Consider the following 24,304-nt stretch of genomic DNA (forward strand, 5'->3'; position numbering starts at 1 on the left):
AGCTGAGCCCTCTATTCATTATAAACTGCTCTGCCCCACCCTCAATTCATCATTTGCAGTCCCCCATCCCTCACCCTCAATTCATTATTTGCAGAACGCTCAATCAAGCTGATATTTCCAGTGAACGAGGGTGTCAAAAGAGAGAGTTTTCCTTTGTCTAGATACCTTATGTAGCAAAGACACTGACATCCATGTCCCTTATTCATTAGTAGGGTCGATGCTCCTGTACGAATCGTGCGCCATCAGCCCCTCCATTGTGGTGATGGTTGCCCGGTCACAGCCCCCGCTCACTTGCAGTCCCCCATCACTCCCTGACTTCACCATTTGCAGTCCCCCTCCCCCATGTAATTCATTTTATAAAGAAAACAAAAAATGTTTTTCATACTTGCCTCAGGGACAATCCCCTGCAGGTCAGGCTCTGCTTCCGGTGTCCTGGCAATGGCCAGTGGCACTCGTACATGCTGCCGTGTACGCAATAACTTTATCCTGTATGCGCAGTCACCTGACCAGAGATCGCAGAGGGAGCTGCGCAGCTGTTCAGGTCAGATGGTCGTGGATCTCTGGGAAAGCTCCCAGTGCCGAGGTGTGCGGTGCATGACACTTTATTACTCGCTGGGGCCCAGTGAGAAGCACCAGAGAGGGGCCCTGACTGGGTCCGTTGCCCCCCTCTGTACTTCTGCTCACTGGGACCCATACCAGTAATGCCCTGATTCCAATATCCAATGATGAGTATTTGGCGAGTTTTGACATTGCAGGTTTTCTGCACAAATTAGGTTACTTGCGTTATTCTAATTGTTTTTTTTTAACTCCATTTTTATCGCATTTTTTGTCTCTTTCTGGTATATCATGTATTAAACTGCACAGATTTTGATACTTCCAGATATTTGACTAGGACAAAAGTTTATTGATAAAGTAATGTGCGGATGATATGCATTTCCACAGGGGAAACACAGCATGTGTTTTTTTACCTATGGATTTTCATCTAATGCATTTCTATGGTAAAAACCAGCTCATAAAACTCTGCGTACCCACAACAGAAAATTTATGTTGCGAATTTAAAACGCACAGCAGGTCAGTTTATGCAGCACAAATAAAAAATAAAGAAAGAAAAGCATACTGGGCATCAGATTTCTATACATCCCACTGACACTGTCAGACGCTGAATTTTTTTGCAAGCAAAAATACGCAGCTTAAACAGCTCAACAAAAAGCTAATCATGACAGCTTGTACTTGGCGATAGCATTTTTGGTCTTTTCCGACTGCTCATCTTTGCCATAATGAACAAAGAGCAGGGAAAAAAATTGTCCTTACTAAACGTCAAAACCACCATCGATAGGACAATTAAAGTCATGTGAGTGGGACAAGCGAGTCTAATTTCTAATTAATCACCGGTCACTTTGATTTCTCCCCTTTGTTTTAAACTGAATGGTGGGAGTCACTCAGTGTCCTTCCTGGCATTACCGTATATTCAGTTTTGGATCTTTTTTTTTCAAAGTGAGAGATAAACTGCAATATGGCTGCAAAAAAAATATATGGACCTGTGATGTTCCGCTCCATAAATTGCTTGACCAGGAACCCGCTGATTGGTGCGGCTGCCTTGGGTCGGACTCCCACCAATCTTATTAGTGATCTATTCAGATGATGAATGTACTTGTAACCACATATATCATTGAAGTTCAGCACCAAAATGAAAGGAATTGCTTACAGCGAATCTTGTATAATAAGTGATAGGTTGACATTCTAATTTTTTATTTTTTTTTACTTGTCATTAAATAACACCATAGAGACATATTGAGAGCGTTTTATTGAATATGTAACAATTATCCAGAAAGAATGTTAACAATTTGCTAATTGAATAACAAAAATAGCACATAAGCATACATAGAGGTACAGATAGTGCAAATGTTGCTTCTCCTTCTCAAAGCCGCATAATAAAATATTTGTGGAATAAAAAAATGCACATAAAAACACAAAATGTAAAGCTAAATTTTGGCTTCCATTTGAATGCAAACAGGACAACACTATAAACAGACCTAAAGCATTACAGACTTCACAGCGCATTACCACTGATCTCCCAGCTACTATCACATTGCTGCTCCATATACTAAAGAGGCTCATGGCAAGTTGACTTCAAGAGTCGGGTCATGTTTTGGATGAGGCCTCTAATAAATGCAATATAAATTAAATATCTTGAAAGCATTTTTATTTCAGCACTGAAGTGGTGCCACTAATCTAAGTCCCTTGACCCTAGTATTACTTACCAGCAGCTGTCTTCTGTTCTTCTTGTGACTGACTGGAAGTCAAAGGTAACTGTCACAAGCTCTCAATTCTAGTCTATGAAAGCCTTGTCTGGTCTTGATCTGGCCCTCATAGACTTACATTGAGTAATGACTTCCAGTTCGCCCAGCAAATACTGGAACAATCCGGCAGGTTGCAACCCGCAGAAGAAGACTGAAGCGCTGATAGAAGATAAAAATGGTGGCTGGTAAGTATGAAACTAGGGGCAGGGAACTTATATTAGTAGCTGCACTCCAATGGTAAAATAAAAAAATGAACAAAACATTTGAAGCAGTACTTTAAAACTCAAATCTTTTTGAAAATTATATATTTGAACTATTTAACAATGAGGCCAATTCAGAAAAATTGAGTTTTATACGGCACTTTTGATGATTTGTATGCTTGAGTAAAATATGCCAAAAGCATCAAGAGGTGTAAAGCAGCATTACTAATGTTATGGAATACAGTATATTTCTGTCATTATTTGCCTCCTTGGTTATGATATAAATTACCACTTTTCAGAAAGCTGGTTAAAAGAATGCAAAAAGTTACATAAATTTTAGTACACACTGTTTGACAAATCTGCCCCGTTAACTAAGAATTTTGCTAAAGTAACGCTTACCAACCTGGAGCTTTTGTGGATGTTAAATGGGTTCTCTAGGATCCCCCCACTCCAAAAAAATGGCCCAAGAGAGTGGGGAAATGCTATAAGTGTATATTCCCATGTAGCACTTAGGCTATGTGCCCACGTTGCGGATTCATGTGCGGATTTTTCCGTGCAGATTTTGAAAAATCTGCATGTAAAACGCACTGCATTTTACCAGCGGATTACCCTCGGGTTTACTGCGGATTTCCAGCGTTTTTTGTGCAGATTTCACCTGCATTTTAACACCTGCGGATTCCTATTGAGGAGCAGGTGTAAAACGCCACGGAATCCACACAAAGAAATGACATGTTGTGGAAAATAAACCGCAGCTTTTCAGCATGGTATTTTCCGCAGCATGTGCACTGCGGATTTTGTTTTCCATAGGATTACATGGTACTGTAAACTGGTAAACTGCTGCGAATCCACAGCGTCCAATCCGCTGCGGATCTGCAGGCAAATCCGCAACGTGTATACATAGCCTTATGTTGTTGATTTCCCACTGCAGATTTGCTGGGTCGAAAAGGATCTCAGCAACAAGATAAACTAGTGGAGTCTGGCAGCCTGTCTCTCTCTCATACAGAACACAGGAGCACTTGGCAGAGCGAGTGCTCAAAACTATGGAGAAGACGGGACAGATAGCTGACAGCAGAACCTACGTCCGACAGCGATTTATTAAGTATGGCACGAGTAATGCTGCTTTTATTATTTTACAGGATTTACCATCCTTTAACTTTTTTTTCCCCAGCCAATCCGTTAAAAGGTGGCGATAAGAGATATCTGATCATTTTGTTGTTGGATAGTTCCCAATGCATGTTTAGGTAGAGAGCATGAATGTTCACTACCAGACACCTCTTGTACTAGTTATATACTGGGAGAAAACGGATTTGCCATGTTGAAATTAGAGTTGAGTGAATATGTTCAGAATCAGTCTCCAAATCAGAATTTGCCATATTGGTACCCTATTCATGTTGAATTTATGTTTGACGATCGATTCCGAACATATTCGGTCATTTCTACTCCCATTGATTCCAATTATATTTGGCTGTGTTGCTAGTGCATTGCAATGCATTATACCTTCAATCAAAGTGAAAAAGTGAAAGTCCCATAAAGGGACTAGGTAAAAAAGTAATAAAAGGAAAAAAAAATGAAAAAAATTACAAAATAAAAAACCCCACTAATAAATACACATTTTTATGTAAAAAAAAAAAATTAAATAAGCAAAAAAAAGTACACGTTTGGTATTGCCACATCCGGAACAATCTAATATACAAAATTGTCATGCTAGTTAACCCCTTCAGAACGCCATAAAAAGAAAAAAAAGTAGCAATGTTTTATCATCATACTGCTTGGAAGAAGTGGAATAAACTGCGATCAAAAAGACTAATATAAATAAAAATAGTATAACTGAAAATACCATCCTGTCCCGCAAAAAACAAGCCACCATACAGCTCCATCAGCGGAAAAATAAAAAAGTTGTAGCTCAAAATAAAGTGATGCAAAAATATTCTTTCTATAAAAGTTTTTATTGTGTAAAAGCACCAAAACATAAAAAACTATACAAATGAAGCACTGCAGTAATCGTACTGACCCGAAGAATAAAGAGGCCTTATCAATTTTACCACATGCAGAACGAAGAGGAAAAAAAAGCAATTCCTGAATTGCTAGTTTTTGTTCATTCTGCCTCCACCAAAATAGGAATAGAAAGCGATAAAAAATGTCATGTGCCCGAAAATGGTACAAATAAGAAAGTCAACTTGTCCCGCAAAAAAAAAAAAAAGACTTCACATGACTCTGTGGGCTGAAATATGGAAAAATTGTAGCCCTCAAAATATGGTATTGCAAAAAAAGCGTGTCTTTTACTGTGTGACAGCAGCCAAACATAAAAAAGGATATAAATCTGATATTGCTGTAATCGCACCAACCCAAAGAATAAAGATGCCTAATCACTTATACCACACGAGGAACGGCGTAAAAAATAAATAAAACAAATTCTTCAGCTGCTGTGGATTTGTTCATTCTACCTCCCAAAAATTACAGTAAGGCTCGGCGCACATTTATCCTGTGCTCTGCTCTGAGTGCTTACACTGGGGTGTCCATGTAAATCTCTGAAATGCGTAATCAGACAGAACTGCCGGCGGAAGATTCCCTATAATGAGGCAGATGGAGGCACTGTGGACGCCAAAGGACCCGTGATCCGGCAGTGTCCGTTCTTTTAGGCGTGCATAAAAATACGGTCCACCACAGTTTTGTGCACCTCTGAAAGGAAGGACAATGCTGAACAGAGGCCAGACGGAGTCCAGAGTAGCTCTGCTGCCTCATTATAGTGATTGGATCCCTCGGGGGTTCATTTGTCACGTCACTCGGAGATTTAGATGGAAACCCCGAAGTAAGTGCTCAGCGTAGAGCGCCAGGTAAATGTTATTCCAAATGTTATGAAAATAGAATTAGTCTTACCGGTAATTCGGTTTCTAGGAACCTTCCACGACAGCGGTACTGGAGGATGTCTCCCCGCCCTAATAGGGGACAGGAACACAAAGAGGTTAAATACCCTCCCCTTCCTACCACCTCCAGTGTTTTTTCTGGACACAGTAGTATGTATAATTACCAACTCGGTGCAGGAACCCCTAAATGAATATCGTCAATAGGGAGAGAAATTAGTGCTGTCGTGGAAGGTTCCTAGAAACAGAATTACCGGTAAGACTAATTCTATTTTCTCTAGTCACCTTCCACGACAGCGGTACCAGAGTAGTACCAACAAATAATTTCTTAGGGAGGGATGACAGCCTGCAGAACTCGGCTGCCGAATGTTAAATCCCTGTTAAAGTCTAATATGTAGTGCCTGGTGAACGTGTGAACTGATGACCAGGTGGCGGCTCTGCAGATCTGCTCCGTAGATGCGTCTCCTCTCTATGCCCATGATGTCGACACTGACCGTGTAGAGTGGGCCTTTAGTGATAAAGGAGGGGATAAGTTCTGAGATGAATATGCAAGGGCTATGGCTTGCTTAATCCAATTGGCAATTGTGTTCTTTGCCGCCTTTTTGCCCTTGTTCCTTCCTGAGTATTGGGTGAATAAACTTCGATCAATCCTCCAGCTCTCAGTCTGTTGGAGGTAGAAAAGAACCATCCTTCGAACGTCCAAGGTGTGGAAAGACTCTTCCTTCCTGTTGTAAGGGTCTGGGCAGAATGAGGGCAGCACTATGTCCTGACGTCTATGAAAGTCTGATGTTACCTTAGGTAAAAATGATGGGTCTAGACGAAGGATTATACTGTCAGTTGTTACCCTGAAATAAGGTTCTTGCATGGAAAGAGCTTGCATCTCTCCTACCCGTCTAGCGGAGGTAATGGCGACTAGAAAGACAGTTTTGAGGGTGAGAACTTTTAAGGAAGATTCTGATAAAGGTTCAAATGGAGATTGTGTCAGACTATTTAGTACCAAATTCAGGTCCCAGGGGGGAACACGACTACGCACTGTGGGACAGAGTCTACTGGCTGAAGTCAAGCGTTTTATCCAACAATGGTTGGCCAAATCCTAATAAAAAAAACAAACTAAGTGCAGAGACCTGAACCTTTAATGTACTCAGCCTAAGTCCTAACTCTAGACCTCTCTGGAGGAAGTTTAGTATCTGGGAAACATTCAGATGGAAAGGGTCTGGAGTATTCCGGAGTGTAGGAGGAGGCTGTGGTAACAGGGTCTGGGAAAGGGCAGATACTGATGACTGCACTTCTTTTTTAATAAATGACTTGATGCTTTCAAGGAGGGATGGCTGTTCGGTGCGTAACACCTCGTCCGTGCAGGACTGACAAAGCTTTTTCTTGTATGATACAGGGAGCTTTATTGCACATACGCCACACTTGCGGTCTTCCGTTTTTCTGGAAGATTTGTCCTTCTTGGGGGCAGAGGCCTTGTCTCCCTGGAAAGAGAGAGAAGGAAACTAAGTCTAAATGCCACCCAGAAGTAAAGAGGACCTTCATCCGCTATTCACAGTAGGAGGGAGGACGCCGGGCTCCGCAGACGCAGAGAGGGGGGTTCAGTTACCATCCATGGTCAGTCCACAGTCCAGACAAACAGACAGACAGTGGGTCTTACCTGGTGGTGAACCCTGACCAGGGTTAAATAACAGAGTTCCGGTGTCTGACACCGCGTGCTCCTCCTCTCCCAGGTCACAGGAAGGGGGGGGGGGGGGGGGAATGCCAGGCGAGAATGCCCCATGTGGCCACCGACTCCGGAGAACAGCGGAGATGCTGGGCGTGCATGCGTTCCAGCATGGAAAGCACAGGGAACAAACCGGAAGTACTAGCACGTCACTTCCGGTGTGCGCGTAACTCCGGAATCCAGCACCATGAGGAGAGGAGGAAGCAGAGGAGCCGCGAGGGGACGCCGGCTGCATGTCACCGCCCTGCTTTACCCCACAAGGGGGCGCAGGAAGGGCGGGAATAGGGGTCCCGAGTCCAGGTACGGCATGGAGACGGGAGCAGCTATATCAGGAGGAGAGCATCGCCCCTGACCCCAGCTGCCCAGCTAATGGTAAGCTGAACAGTGTGCTCCGGTCGTCGGTCATGGCAGCACCATAGGATCTCTTCATGCCCCATAGGGGACAGGAAGAACACTGGAAGTGGCAGGAAGGGGAGGGTATTTAACCTCTTTGTGTTCCTATCCCCCATTAGGGCGGGGAGACATCCTCCGGTACCGCTGTCGTGGAAGGTGACTAGAGAATAATGTATCCAATAAAAGTTTCAACTCAATCCACAAACAACAAGCCCTCACTCAGGTCCGTCATCTATTAACGGAAATATAGGGGGCTTCCATGTTACTGGTAGCACAAAGGCTCTGGAAAAGCAAAATGGCTCATTGCCCCCAAAATGAAATTCAGCAAATTCTCCGCTCCCAAATCCAAATGCCTCCCTCCCTTCTGAACCCCAGTGTGCATAAACCGCCTTTGCAGTTCACATTTGCAGGGGTATAATTTCCAAAATAGGATCACTTGAGGGGAGATTCTGCTCTCTAGCACTTAGGGGCTCTGTGTATGAAGTCCACAAACTATTCTAGGATAATCTGCGCTCCAGGAGGCAAATAGCGCTCCGTCCCTCCCAAGACTCTCCGTATGGCTAAGCAGTACTGTACAACCACATATGGGGTATTTCTATATTCAGCAGAAATTATGGGACAAATTCTGGTGCCAATTTTACCCACTTCTTGTGTGAAAATATAAAATCTGGGGCTAAAACAATTTTTTGTGGTAAAAATATAATAATCTCAATATATCTCACATGATGGCACTTGAAAGCGCACAAAGCTAAAATCAATAAGCTATAAAAAAATAAAAGTAGAATTTTCAGTGATATGTTGGAATACAGAAAGATGATGTTATTTCTCCAAACTATTTATACTCTGCCTTCACCTAGAAGCACAATTAAATAGATACAATTCACATACTAATAAAGATTACATCTTGGCATATTGTAAGAACTTTTTGGTGCACAGTAAGAAAACTGGAATGCTGTACCAGCAGGATGCATGGTATTAGGACATGATAAAGCATGTGAAGCGTTACATTGCAATGGACGGAGTGTCTGAAGCTCGTTCTGTAAAAAACATACACTAACTTAAAAAAGTCTATTATGTAACACTGAAATGTTAAGAGGACAAAAAGTAACTTATGGCTAGATTTACATCACACTATGGAGATCCGCCCGCCCATGTAGCCCCCTCTCCCTTGTGCCCCTCTACTGACAAACTAATCTCCAAAATGCAATATACATCTAACAATATTTGGTAAAAGCTATATTCACACTATGTAAAACTTAAAATTGCAGTAACACAGCAACATTTTGCCATGATTTTCTAAGAAAAAGGATGTAACTTCACCTTAAATTTTGCAATTTGTGAACGCAGCCTTATAGGGATTTACATCCTTTTAGAATAAAACAAAATATATAAAAAAATAAGACAGTTTGTTAAAAAAGACCATATAACTACAAAAAAGTGAAAAAGTATATAAAAAGGATAACAGAAATGTTTTTACCTTCAAGCTTGGAATCACATGTAATAGGACATGAAGGAACCATAAAAGCTAAAATGGAAAAAAAGAAATAAGATCAAGAACATCCAAGCCTGACAGGTTCCCAGCCGGCAGTGTACACAGACTGAGTATTTACTACAAGTGGATGCTCCTTTTTGTAAACTACCAGTAAGCGCTAGGCTTTTGTACTAGAAACATCAAGATATTTCAATAAGTCGCCTCATTGGGTTCTTGTTTGGCGGTTACACATTTTTCTGGTTGGTCTTCTCTCCAGCTCTCTTGGCAGTAACAACTATAGAGGAAAGGGTAAGCAGATTGCTGGAAAGGGTAAGCAGATTGCTGGACAGAACCTGGACTATGTTCCCTTGTAACATTAATAACAGCAGGCTCCAAGCAGCGAAATGGTCCCATGGGATTGTCTTTGCTTTTCCTGCTATTGTGACCTGTTCTTTTCTGCTAGAGATGCCTTCAGACGTGTGTTACGTGATGACTTTATAGGGAACATCTTGAGAAGAGAACGACGGCTCACTGCATTGGCATTGTAGATGATAGTTAGACGCTTGTCCTCTCACCCTTCAGGTCATACCTGACAAAACATAAGTTTAAGAGAAAGGAGATCACTTATAAAGAGTATGGTGTAATTGGTAATATGGTAATTACATATCCAAAAAAGGATACCAATATGAACTCTAATTTTATTATTGGGCAGACACATTACAACAGCTCCTTTATGTCCTTGTGGCCAGATATGCACACAGAACTGCTGGTGTATTTTATGGGAGTTGTAAATGTAAGTAAAGAGCTTTTTATTTTAAAGTTTTCGTATTTTGCAATGATAAAGGCTAAAAAACTACACCAGGTTAAAGAAGAATTTTCAAAAAGTTGCACAACATCATGAACTGCTATAAATCAGTGTTGGCCAACACCAGTCATCAAGAGCCACCAGCAGACCGTGTTTTCAGGATTTCATTAGCATCGCCCAAGTGATGGAATGGTCATATGTGCAATACTAGGGAAATCTTGAGAACATGATCTGCTGGTGGATCTTGAGGACTGGAGTTGGGGGGGAACACCGATATAAAATAATATTAAAACAATACCTGTACAATTCCCATCAATGCCAGTATCACCATTCAGGTGATCTCAGCAAATCTGATGACATCACATCAACTGTCACAGCAAAGCACTGACCTCAGGGAGCATAAATGCAAATGTCACCGCTAAGCAGCAAATGCCTGCATCGGTCATGTAAACGATGGATAGAATGTTGTCAATGCAGGATTGGTGGGGATCATAAAAAAGTGGACCGAATGGGGACTGAACGTGACTGGTCCTTTAGGATTATTTTATGATGATTCCTACTATTGAGCAACTTTCTCAAAAAGTCTGTACAAACCCTTTAATTTCTGTGCAGTAGTTAGTTCTAGGACAAGTTGAAAAGACACCTTGTAATACTTGTCAGAAAACTTTTATTTTGCACCTAGGTAACATATAAGAGACAGCAACTCAATAACAGCTTTAGCCATCAGTGATCGGCAAAAGGCTCCATTTCCTTTGGAACTGGTGCAAAGAGTCAGAACATCTGCACCAGGGAATGAGGCATCTCTAATGGAGCAAGACTAAGCAGAGGATACTTAAAGGGCATCTGTCAGTAGGATGAACCCTCATAAGCCATCTATATGGGCATGTAGGTCATAGTAAGCTGAATAAAGTGATCCTTTGTTATCTGAAATCCAATGTCTTATTCTGGAGAAATCAACATTTTTCTTATATGTAAATGAGCTATTCAGGACTTTGGGCCGAACGCTGATCTGCAAAAGGATCCGCCTCCAGAGATTATTTTTAATAAAAGGGAGAGTTACCAGTGTGAGACAAGTAAACACGAGAACTGAACTTTGTCTCCTTATAATCACATTTGCTGCAGCTTTCACAGCTCTGCTGTATGACAACCCTGACTGCCTGCGAGAGGACCCTGCAGATGTGTCAGGTATAATCACACACAGCTCTGCAGTGAGATCAGGGGAGCAGAGAGCGGCCATTACACATCACACTGGTAACTCACCTTTTATTTTACAATTAGCTCTGGAGGCAGATTCTCACGCAGATCAGTGTCCAGCCCATAGTCCAGAACAGCAATTTTACCTATTAGAAAAACTTAGATTTCTCTGGAATAAGACATTGGATCACAGATATTTTATTTTGCTTCATATCACCTATATGCCCATGTACACCACTTATGAGGGTTGATGGTACTGACAGATTTCCTTTAATGAATACGGAGGGGTTTTTACATATTTCTGCTGACAGATACCTTTAAAAGGGGAATACGGTGAAGGTAGACACAAGCGAACTCTAAATCTCCATTTCCTTATTTTTCAGTCTTAAGAATTATCAGATTCAATATCAGGACATCATTTGTTTTCTAAGAGAAACATGCATGCTCAATTTAAACAAGTGTGCCTGTTTATTCTATAGGGAGGAGGATGACAAGCTGCTGCCAGTCACTCTGACAGAAAGTCACCTCCTGGCAGAGCAAACGATCAGCGTTGTTGGCTTCCAACATGCCGGACTCTCATTGCACCGACTACTGGGGAAAAGGAAGTCCTCATGTATATTGCAGAATTCCCCGACTGATATAAGGTGGAAAATTAATGGTGTTTTTACCCTCTACAAAACTTACCAGTGATTAATTCCTTTGGACAAATCCACCTGGGAAAGGTCAATGATCACCTGCAGAATGAGGGGGAGACAGATCTCATTAGCACCGAATGAATAGCAGGAGCGGTCTTCATAAATTGGGGCCACTGTATTCTATATGGAACAACTATTCCTGGTAATTTGTTAGGTGGTCAGACACAGGGGGTAGCAAAGTAGTGAAAGAGAATAGGAGTTAGGAATCCATTTTATTGCAGGTCATGGAGGAGAAAAGACCCAGGGATCCCCAACCCAGAAGAGAACACTTGTGTAAGGGTTAAGCCTTAATTCACTCTCTGCACTGAACATGAACACTGAGCTCCAAGCAGGTGGGGATGGACGGGATTAACCCCTTACTTACACACACACACACACACACACACACACACACACACTTATCACCACTACTCTAGAGAGTGAATTGAGGACATTCAAACAAGGAACTTTGGGACCCCCGTTCTTGTGATAATAGAAGAAACAATTAGACCTTCAGTTATGGGGAAAAATCCTTTAAATGGGCTTTAAGAGAGAATCACACTAAAATTTTGATGAACCGCCTGCCCTTTTTTTTCCTATTCAGGATTCCTATTGTTAGATCATTCCTTCTTGTGAAAAGAACAGTTACAACGATAAGCAAATGTAAGACAAGTGATATTCATGAAATAATGCAAAAAAACAGACAAAACAAAAATGGATAAACTGGAATAATACTGCTATGCATAAATGTATGTGATAATAAAATCATTTGTAGCATTAGCAGGAATAATAGATGTCTGTAGTCCTGCATTTTAATAAACTGTACCTTTCCAAGCAGCTCCTTCTCTCTTGACATGAAGGACACGCTGTTTTTCACTGAGATTTCTAGCTTCCTCTTTGTTGCTTCCTCCAATGGAATTTCCCACTCCAACCTACAGTAATCAGAATTATGTAAGGGCTGTAAGTAGTGTCCAGGCTAAATGGGTTGTCCTTGCTTAAAACAAATTATCACCTATCCATAGGTAGGGGGCCGACTGCTGTGCCCCACGAAGATTGGCAGAATGGGGGAAATTTACCCGTTAGAAAAGAGTTGTAGCGCACATCTGCGACCTGCACGCTATTTATTCTCTATGCCCACTGAGCGCTGAACCATGCTTTTTCCAGCAGCCTCATAATAAATTAATGGAGTAAGTAGTCGTCCGGTAACCGGCCTGCCACATCACTATGTAACTGGGATTAAAGCTTCACGTCGGGGATAAAAAAATCACCAAACTGCAGATTAGTGTGAATCCCAGTGAGGAGGAGACAAAGTAGGAAGCAAGCGACAGCTGTTTTGCGTAAACTAAGCTTCTTCTGGCTTCTTTAGCAGCAAGACGCGTAGTTTACTCGAAACAACAGTCACTTGCCTCGTTATGTCTCCTCTCCCCATGTGACGACCACAATAAAGTGCTACTTTTTCACGTACCAGTGGTGAGTGCAGCTCTCATTTAGCTTATCATGCATTTTTGCTCACAATTTTATACTGTTGAGCATCACTATATCTGGTAATCCGCAATCAGTGTTTGCCTGAATGTATTCCTGGAGGGTCTTTTAGCAGTGCCAGTATTTCTGCCTTTTATTTTTTATGAGTTGGACTTGTTTTCAAGATCTCATAAGTCCAAGTGTATTGACTTGTACTGAGCAGTGTGAAACTCCGCATCGGTAGGGAGGAGGTGCACTGAGGAGCTATCAATTGAGCTTAAATGGTGAAAGAGATATTACAGCCATTGTGACAAGGATGTCATGTATATCAGTCACATCAGGTCTAACAGATTGATTTAATATATGTAGTATAACATACGGAGTCCATCTCTACTGGAGCTGGTGCCACCCCAAATGTTGGAGAACAGTGTTGTAACGTCTCCAGCAGGCAGTAGATCTAGAGGAATGGAAGATGTAGGTATACAGAGGTATTGGACGGCACTATAGACTTGTATGGTTGCCATATTAGAGATAAGTACAACTTTGAGGTTGGACAAAACTATAATAGTCCTTGAAGGCCGTGAGAACACACTCCTTGGAGTTGGTCCATCTATTGTGTCACATTTTCTCAGGAATTGTTGGAGTATTCACCACCAGAACGTACATTAGCCACAGACGAGCCCAAGTCGCTTAACACCATGTGGTCACTTTCCAAATAGAAGATTATCACTTAATAAAAACTGTCAGCACGTGATGGGAGTGCTTACTTTTCATTGAACTCTGGATTAAGGGTCCGTTTCTTCACACTGGTTTTCCGCTTTGTGGTACGATTTTTATCTGGTAGCAAGATAGCTGACAAGTATGGATCAGGAAGGTCCTTGGTACCAACACTTAAATTCCTAAGGATAATGAAAAATGGGCAATAATAAATGTAAATAAAAATACCTCCCCCCCCCAAAAAAAAAAAAAATTGACACATCTTCAAGATTAAGGGCAAAATATCAGCATACAGTTAAAAATAATCATGAGTTACATCTGTGAAAAGAAAAAAAAACTGAAAAAATAAGTACAGTGGACCATTTAATACATTTAGGATACTTATTATTCAAGCACCAAACTGGTCTCATGGATGCTGTTAATCCAGCATTCATGAGACCAGTTTGGTGCTTGAATAATAAGTACGGTATATAATATAATCTACTATATAATTGTCTAAGGGTCACTTCCGTCTTTTGGTCTGTCCTTCTGTCTTTCTGTCCTTCTGTCTGTCACGGATATTCATTGGTCGCGGCCTCTGTCTGTCATGGAATCCAAGTCGCTGATTGGTTGCGGCAAAACAGCCACGACCAATCAGCGACGGGCACAGTCCGGAAGAAAATGGCCGCTCCTTACTCCCCGCAGTCACTGCCCAGCGCCCGCATACTCCCCTCCGGTCACCGCTCACACAGGGTTAATGCCGGTGGTAATGGACCACGTTATGCCACCGGTAACGCACTCAGTTACCACCGCTATTAACCCTGTGTGTCCCCAACTTTTTACTGTTGATGCTGCCTATGCGGCATCAATAGTAAAAAAATGTAATGTTAAAAATACTAAAAAAACAAAAACCTGCTATACTCGCCCTCCGTAGTCGGCCGAGCCGCTCGCGCCTGCCACCATCTTCCATTCCCAGCGATGCATTGCGAAATTACTCAGAAGACTTAGCGGTCATCTGGGTAATTTCGCAATGCATCCAGGGAACGGAAGATGGCGGCAGCCACGCGCGCATCGGGACAGCTTCGCTGGATTGGATCCCGGCGGGTGAGTATAGAACTATTTTTTTTTTTTTTTAACAGGGATATGGTGCCCACACTGCTATATACTACGTGGGCTGTATTATATACCGCGTGGCTGCTATATACTACCTGGCCAGTGTTACATACTATGTGGGCTGTGTTATGTACTGCGTGGCTGTGCTAGATATTACGTGGCCACTGTTATATACTGTTTGGGCAGTGTTATATACTACGTGACTGGACAATATACTACGTGGCTCTGTGCTGTATACTACGTCGATGAGCTGTATACTTCATCGCTGTGCAATATACTACATAGCTAGGCAATATACTACGTGGCTGGGCAATATACTACGTGACTGGCCAATATACTACGTGACTGGCCAATATACTACGTGACTGGGCAATATACTACGTGGCTGGGCAATATACTACGTGGCTGGGCAATATACTACGTGGCTGGGCAATATACTACGTGGGCTGTGCAATATACTACGTGGGCTGTGCAATATACTACATGGGCTGTGCAATATACTACGTGGACATGCATATTCTAGAATACCCGATGCGTTAGAATAGGGCCACCATCTAGTATATAACAAGAGAACATCTCCCCTGCCTCATGGCTACCTGCCTGCCAGGAACAGGGCGCTGCTGATTGACAGTACAGCCTAGTGGATTAGTCATGATGACTAACAGTTTAGCCCAATGGCATAGTTATGCTGACTGACAGTTCAGCCCAGTGGCACAGTTATGCTGATTGACAGCTTAGCCCAGTGGCATAGTTATGCTGATTCAGAAAGTTATAGAAGGCTAGCACTCGACAGTTCTGGAGGTGACGGTGCAAATGAACGGAACCCGTGGTCCTCTCAATCATGTAGCGTAAAATCACTGCACTCGTACGATGAAGAAATTCAATTCATGTGGATGTTTTTATTAGATAAATGTTCAGGTGAAGCGATAAGTACAAAAACGTTTCGACCAGCCCGTGGCCTTGATCACTAAATCGCCTAAGGTAGTAGATTCTTCCCTTGCATGCGTGAATGTTGTTGCTGGGGTGTCAGCCAAGAGGAAAAAAAAGGGTAAACAACCTTAGTATAAATAATGTTGTAGTCGCCGTGATGGAGGGCAGACTGGTGTATATCAATGGCTCTGCGCTTTAAGGGACCAGCCTGAATACAAGTAGGATACCTTGAGAGAGTACAACCAATAATGTGGGGAGATTCGTATGGCTTGGTGGTACTGGTGCTGTAGTCGCCGTGGTGCACGGCAGACAGGTCTATGTACCATATGCTGTGCGCTATAGAAGACCAGCCAGAGCAACACTTGAATACCTTTGAGGAGTACAACCAGTACTGTGGGAATATTTGTGTAGCTGCTGGGTTGTGGAGCCAGTCAAAGTCCATGTCTAATGAGCTAAGCCACCGGAATAGGGGAACCAATGTCAATCCGTCCTCAGGAGTCCGTGGAGACAGGTGGCCAGGACCAGCGTTGGTGCGCTACCTCACGCAGTGACACGGTTAGTGTCTGCCTTTCCCACTTGCCCACCAACGCTGGTCCTGGCTTAGCTCATTAGACATTGACTTTGACTGGCTCCACAACCCAGCAGCTACACAAATATTCCCACAGTACTGGTTGTACTCCTCAAAGGTATTCAAGTGTTGCTCTGGCTGGTCTTCTATAGCGCACAGCATATGGTACATAGACCTGTCTGCCGTGCACCACGGCGACTACAGCACCAGTACCACCAAGCCATACGAATCTCCCCACATTATTGGTTGTACTCTCTCAAGGTATCCTACTTGTATTCAGGCTGGTCCCTTAAAGCGCAGAGCCATTGATATACACCAGTCTGCCCTCCATCACGGCGACTACAACATTATTTATACTAAGGTTGTTTACCCTTTTTTTTCCTCTTGGCTGACACCCCAGCAACAACATTCACGCATGCAAGGGAAGAATCTACTACCTTAGGCGATTTAGTGATCAAGGCCACGGGCTGGCCGAAACGTTTTTGTACTTATCGCTTCACCTGAACATTTATCTAATAAAAACATCCACATGAATTGAATCTCTTCATCGTACGAGTGCAGTGATTTTACGCTACATAGTTATGCTGATTGACAGCTTAGCCCAGTGGAATAGTTATGCTGACAGTTCAGCCCAGTGGCATTGTTATGCTGACTGACAGTTCAGCCCAGTGGCATAGTTATGCTGATTGACAGCTTAGCCCCGTGGCATAGTTATGCTGCTGGTTGACAGTTAAGCCCAGTGGCACAGTTAGGCTGATAGTTCAGCCCAGTAGCAGAGTTATGCTGCTTGTCAGAGTTGCATGTTCTCAGATGCTGCAAGCAGAGGCAGCTTTACCTCTGCATCGAAGGAGCACTGGGACACTGAATGGGACAGGATCCAGCACCAAAGGCAGACTTGGAGCAGCACTTGCAAGCTCTTTAGCCAAGCCTCCTTGCCTAGGTAATGATAGAACTAAAATTCCCTCTCTTCATCAGAACAGAGAAAATTTTTATTAAAAGATAAAATTGCTTGTTTTTACAACCACTTCGCAATTTTATATTTATAATGTTAACAAAATCCCTTTAAGGCCCCAAAACACATAGAATAAAAATAGTTTTAACATCAATTTCATAAGTATTGGCAGACCATCTGATGTGCAAACTCTTTTCCAACAGATGGCATCAGGGGAGAAAAGCATTGGGCATTTTGAATGGGAGAAGATGGGACAGATAGCTGTATGTGGCCATATAAGGTGTATGAGCGGCTGCATGTGGCCATATAAGGTGTATGAGCGGCTGCATGTGGCCATATAAGGTGTATGGGCGGCTGTATATGGCTATATAAGGTGTATGGGCGGCTGTATTTGGCCATATAAGGTGTATGAGCGGTTGTATATGGCCATATAAGGTGTATGAGCGGTTGTATATGGCCATATAAGGTGTATGGGCGGCTGTATATGGCCATATAAGGTGTATGGGCGGCTGTATATGGCCATATAAGGTGTATGGGCGGCTGTATATGGCTATATAAGGTGTATGGGTGGCTTTAGTGCATATATGTGCAATGGCGCCATACACATTAGACTAAAGTCAGCCAAGCCCACCAATATCGATGGGTTCGGGAAACAAACTAATAAGTATGGGGGTCCTGGACAGATGATGTTGGTGCGATAACGATCCAGAGTATCCGATTCTGGACTGCAATCGTTTTGGTCTCCCGCCTCAACTAAGTTTCCATCTAAAGATCCTGGCAGAGGCGCTCTCAGAGTACAAGAGCGTCCTCAACGAGAGAGCGCTCCTGTGCATGGGAGAGGTTGGCGAGAAGCATCAAGCAGACAACAGCCATCTAAAGTGTATGGGGGCTGAAGAGCGCGGAGATAGTCATGGGTAATTAGTCTAAACACATGCAGCCATGGGAGCCCAGAGACGCTTACCTGCAGCTGTGCATTACTGCCAGGAGCTTGCCTTCCTTCGCTGGGTAATACACTGTGACATGCAGCTGACTTACATTGAATTCCATGAGGCTCGGATCACTGTGGGAAAACATCAGACATTTTTGCTTATTGAATTTCTTGACTTGTCATAAGGCCCTGCCCCTCCATCCTGGTGCTGACAATATCAGACTGTAGGGACTCGCCCAACTGAGAAAGAACCATTAGCTAAAGCAGACAGACCCTCGCTTAGGCTATGTGCACACTGAGGGTTTGCAGCAGATTTCTCTGCACTAAACACGTCACATGGCAGGAAAAATGCAGCTCACAATACATGAATTTTGTATATGTTTCTACTTTCATGCACTATTCTCTTCTGCATTTCAGAGACGAGGCGCCTCTTCTGGTGTATGGGTCCGTACAAAAATTATGTGTTTAACGTGCAGTTAACTGTGCTTGATGTTTTCCTGAGAAGTTTAAAAAAAAAAAAAATCCATTTTAAAATGGCGCCCGCCACGTCTCTACAGTAGCAGCTATCGGTGTATATAGGTTATCCGATAGCCGCTACTGCGCATGCGCCGGTGGCACCATCTTGCTAGAGTAAAAAAAAAATCCTCCTCCAAGATGGCGCTGTAGCAACTATTTGCGATTACTAGTGGTTCAGTCTAAAGGGGCTCCGGAATGAGATACCAAAACATCAATATTTTATATTGTTTTCCTTATAAAGGGTGCAGATAGAGGATTTGGTTGCCTTTTCCCATATATTCTGCCAGCATTGGGGAGACGGCGTCCTTGCCATATGGATGACAATACAGGTGAAAAATAATCTATTTTTCCTGGATGAAAATTTGATAATTTTTAAAAGTGTGTAAATTTAGTTTAACAGAAAAAGGTGAACGTTTTCTCCAAAAGACATTGACTATTCTTGACCTCATGCAGCATCCATTTGTGACACTGGAACTATGCTGTTAGCACTAAGTGCAAAGGTAGAAAATCTTACTGAAGACCATATAAAAGGTAGGATGACTAAACACCACAATGATGCCACTAAATAAGCAACTCATCTCACATACACAAATCCTCATATGGATGCGCAAAAGAAAAGGTGCCCATATACAATGACGCAAAGTAGGCAAAACCTGACTGAGCCGGACTGAATGAATATCCAAATAAATATCTTCCAATGGCGGCGCAAGTATCACAGACCCAGAGTGGTTACAAATTGTATAACTGGCAGCTATTGAAAGTGTATGGTCAGCTGCATATAATCCAGTCTGGGCAATGGCTAAAAATCTTGGCCTTAAAGTGAACCTGTCACAAGGTTTGGCCGATACGAGTTACGGCCACTCCCTTTCAGGACTTATATACTGCATTCTATAATGCTGTATATAAGCCCCCGATCCGACCTGTAAGAGAAGAAAAATAACCTTTATATACTCACCTGCTGGGCAGACCGTTCCGAGGGGTGTCGCTCTTCTTGGTCCAGCACCTTCCATCTTTTTACAATCCCTGTCCTCCTGCTTGCTTCATGAGTATGACGCGTCCCTGCATCATCCACAGGCTCCCCGACATCGCGCTCCTGCGCAGCCGTGCTTATCTGACCTGTCGAGGGAAGAGCAAAATACTGCAGTGCACATGAGCTGGGGGCTCTTTGACCTTTCCCGGCACCTGCAGTACTTTTCTCTGCCTCAACAGGTCAGAGACGTACGCCTGCGCAGGAGGACGGCATCACAAGAAGAAGGGAGGAGCTGGACCAAGAAGAGCGACACCCATCGAATTGGACCGCCCAGCAGGTGAGTATAATAAAAGTTATTTTTCTTCTCCTACAGGTAGGGTTGGGGCTTATATACAGCATTATAGAATATGGTATATAAGTCCTGAAAGGGGGTGGCCGTAACTTGTACTGGCCAAACCTGGTGACAAATCCTGAGGAAGAAGGACCGCATCCTTCGAAATGCGTTAGTTGGATCTGACCCTATGCGCACCAGTCCTTACCAGTCACGTGGCGCCACGTTTCCGTCAGTTTTGCTACAGCGGTGTTTCCGACCAGAGCACCGCCATTAGCTTTTATCCCAACACACTCCTGCTCGAGTCCCTGTGCACCTGTGCCAGCTATTATCACGAGAGGACGCTCCCTACAATCTGGTCTTTCTGCACCCTAGTAACACCAGCATGGCATCAATTGTTCATGCCTGGACAGCAGAAGTGCCATCAGTGATTACTAGATATTAGCACACCGCAGCCCTGCATTGATTTTACAGTTCAATATAACAATATCGAGCAGCACAGTGTAAGAGCAGGGACTTTTTTCTTTATTCTCAATTTTACATGATGTGTAATTAAAGTTATTTTTCTTCTCTTACAGGTCGGGTTGGGGGCTTATATACAACATTATAGAATGCTATCAAATCAACATATGTCCAAAAGGTACTTAGGGGCACTTGATCCAAATGCAACCACAAAATCCCACATCATTAAATGTTTGGGACAAGGAAGAGATCCCACACAAATTATTAAAATCAATATTTTTATTCAAGCCAAAAAGGACAATGAACAACAATAAAAAAGCAAAATGCCATCTAGGAGACGCCAGAATATTAATCAGAACATTCCCCACACAAACAATAGTCCAACGCAAAATTGCCTTATTATCAGTTTATTAATATATATTGCTGTTAACACAAAATTATATAGGAACTTTTTCTAGCAATGAAGCCATTCAAAAAATACCCAATACCATTTCTACATCTTCACGTAATGTGACCAGACTCGATATCTCCAAATGGAGGGTTATAACAACACTAATAATCCTGTGTTATATTTAACAACCAGGAAAGATGAGACCTATCCTAATAAATAACTACATAGTCTCCATAAATTCAAGTCAATAACCTTCCCTGGTACACAGTATTCATTTAGGGTGGTAAAACAAAAAATGAAGATTGATAATTACTTAATGTGTGGATAGTTTTGGCGTCCCCTCACCCCGACGCGCGTTTCGCCGCCAGCTTCTTCTGGGGGCATGTCAAGGTGAGGGGCTGCCGTGTATTTATGTGAGCGCTGGCCTATCAGCGGTGTATGGTGCCGGTCAGCTGATGCGGCGCATTGTGTGTCTTCCCCGCCTCCTCTATTCCCCTTCCTAGCAACGCTCAATGACACGCACGCTAATCTGCGTGCCAGTGTCAGTGTAAGAGAGCAGCCTGGAAGTGACGGAGTCAGAGGTAGCTGCGCATGACCGAGCGGCTTCACCAGCACCACCGATATCTAACTAGCAAAGTGTGGAATCAAATGAACGGAGACCGAAAAGATTTCTCAAATTGAAATAATTCTCATCCGTATTACTACATACTAGGAATCTGTTTATATAATATAGATGTATGCTAAAAATGAATTCATATTTAAATTAGCCTCCTTAAACGTAACCAAGCCTCCCTAATTATAAATGCAATATACCAAATTAAACCTTAATCATAATTAAATCTTTATCAAATGATATAGGGTACACTAATTTATATAGAATGAATAAATTCATATCCTATATAAAAATATATATATATAAAAGTAACAATTACTAAAAAGTGACTTCGTGCATGAGGCATACAAGTCATATACTAAACCAAAACCTATATTAATAAAATAACTCAACTCAAGGTGACTATAGTGACTAGTGCATAAATTAATGATCATGTTTTTAACCAAAATTTACAACTTCAACATTAATATAATACTTTTAAAGTGACCTAGTGCTGTCATAAATCACGATCACATGAATTATTATTATTAACCCTATAAAGTGACCAAGTGCTTGAATTGAATGAACTACAATGTCTATTATATATATCTCCTATAATCCTTTATAAAGTGACCAAATGCATAGTGAACCCATAGTTATTCTATTTATATAGCGATTATTAACCCTATAAAGTGACCCAGTGCTCCTATTGTTTAATCAATAAAAATATCCAAAAAATCTAAATATAAATATAGGCAGTGACATAATATATATGGGTTTTACTATGTTACTATATACCGTATATACTCAAGTATAAGCCGAGATTTTCAGCCCACTTTTTTGAGCTGAAAGTCCCTCTCTCGGCTTATACTCGAGTCATACCCAAGGGTAGGCAGGTGAGGGGGTGCGGGGGCTGTCTAATTATACTCTGCTCCTGGCACGGTCCCTGCAGGTCCCTGCTTCCCGATGCCGGCAGCTTCCTCCTGTACTGAGCGGTCACATGGTACCGCTCATTACAGTAATGAATATGCAGCGCCACCTCCCACAGAGGTGGAGCCGCATATTCATTACTGTAATGAGCGGTAACGGTGACCACTCACTACAGGAAGAAGCTGCAGCACCGGGGAAGCAGGGACTGCACAACGCCATGAGCAGGTAAATATAACGGGGAGGGGGAGCGCTGCACTGCGCGATAGTTACCCGCTCCTCGTTCCGGCACCGCTCCATCTTCAGAAGTGGCGGTCAGGTCAGAGGGCGTGGTGATGTGGTCAGTGCGTGCCCTCAGCCTGAACGCAAGGGCTGAAGATAGGAGCGGCGCCGGAGTGAGGAGCAGGTGACTATTGAAAGTGCTGGGGGCCTGAGCGACGGAGAGGTGAGTATGTGATTTTTTTTTTTTTATCACAGCAAATGGTGCAAGTGTCTGTATGGAGCATTTATGGGGCCATAACGTTTGTGCAGCACTATATGGGGCCATAACGTTTGTGCAGCACTATATGGGGCCATAACGTTTGCGCAGCACTATATTGGGGCCATAACGTTTGTGCAGCACTATATGGGGCAAGTGTCTGCATGGGGCCATAACGTTTGTGTATCAGCAGGGTGAATAATCCAAAAAGTAACACTTGAACAATAGTAGCAATTGGATACAATAAAACTTGACTTTTATTTACTAATGTTAAAAAATACTAAATAAATGCGACATATGCACAAAAACAAAAAATATGTACACGGAGGAAAGGGACCAAAGTGAGGAAGTGCCCTATACCCTAACACAGAAGGGAAGACAAACACAGACACAAATATAAAATGACCGTACTGATTTTACGTTGGACTGGTGATGTACCAGCAACCAAGGTGATGCAGAGAAACTACACTACTAAAGTGCAGTAGGGAAGCACTATTCCTCCTAATCCCTATGGAGAGAATGCAAATTTTAAATCAAAAGAATAATGCATCACAAGACCATCTACCATAAGGGATAACAAGATATGGACTGATATCTACTTATTCCATCTATGCAAGCTAATGTCAAGACATGCATATATCAGAGGTGCCAACCTCCGCTGTTAGGCAGGGAGCAGTTAGTTTTAGGGAAATTTCGTTTTAGGGTCTTATAGGCTACAATTCTCTATTCACCTTTCACTTTTTGATTCATCTAGTGGTGTCCCGTACATGTTAGGATTGAGCATGGGATTGCTTTTTATATCCTAGGTACCAATCAGTATGGCCCCCTTTTACATATAAAAACATCTTCTCTCTAAAATTCTGAGCCACCACTCCATATGTCTTTTTTATAATTGTAACAGCACACTCACGCCAATGAGGACTTTCTTTTGTGTCTGGAATATGGTGGTTGTGTTAAACCTGTATCATGCCTTAGGTGATAGATAAAGGACGAAGCGAACATGAATTGTATTCGTCTTTTATTCGAGTGTTGGGTCCATGCATAAATGTCTGTCATTCATATTCAGACTTCTCTGTCTTTGCATGTGTCTCTACATTGGTTTTCAGTGCGCGCTGATCCGTTCAGCAGCGCACTATGCATACCCAGTCTTTTCGGTATGGAAAGGGTTAAGAAAATGACCCTCATAAGCGCGAGTACCTGGTGGAGGGGAGCGCTTGCGTTCCACCTCCCTGTGATACTTGCGTTCTTCTATGTAGATAAATGTTCAGTGCATACCGGAAGTACTCCTTTGAACCAGGCACGCGTCACACGCCGGGGGCGGAGCCTCTCAGACGCGCCAGAAATCTGAAGGCATAAAACGGCACAGAAGGGGGG

General features: G+C 42.7%; 1 protein-coding gene across 1 annotated transcript in view; it reads right to left on the minus strand.

The window, feature by feature from the left end:
• Positions 1-1,785: 1,785 nt before the first annotated feature.
• The window catches only part of ESYT1 (extended synaptotagmin 1), a 171,577-nt gene continuing 149,058 nt past the window's right edge, over positions 1,786-24,304 (minus strand). Inside the window, exons 27-31 of the mRNA XM_069758408.1 lie at positions 18,297-18,395; positions 13,844-13,975; positions 12,442-12,547; positions 11,626-11,675; positions 1,786-9,531 (exon numbers count right to left, since the gene is read on the minus strand). Coding sequence (XP_069614509.1) covers positions 9,498-9,531; positions 11,626-11,675; positions 12,442-12,547; positions 13,844-13,975; positions 18,297-18,395 — 421 coding nt within the window. The 3' untranslated portion in view covers positions 1,786-9,497. The remainder of the gene's footprint in view (positions 9,532-11,625; positions 11,676-12,441; positions 12,548-13,843; positions 13,976-18,296; positions 18,396-24,304) is intronic.

The sequence above is a fragment of the Ranitomeya imitator genome, chromosome 3 (assembly GCF_032444005.1).
Source record: "Ranitomeya imitator isolate aRanImi1 chromosome 3, aRanImi1.pri, whole genome shotgun sequence".
In the NCBI taxonomy this organism is placed as follows: Eukaryota; Metazoa; Chordata; class Amphibia; order Anura; family Dendrobatidae; genus Ranitomeya; species Ranitomeya imitator.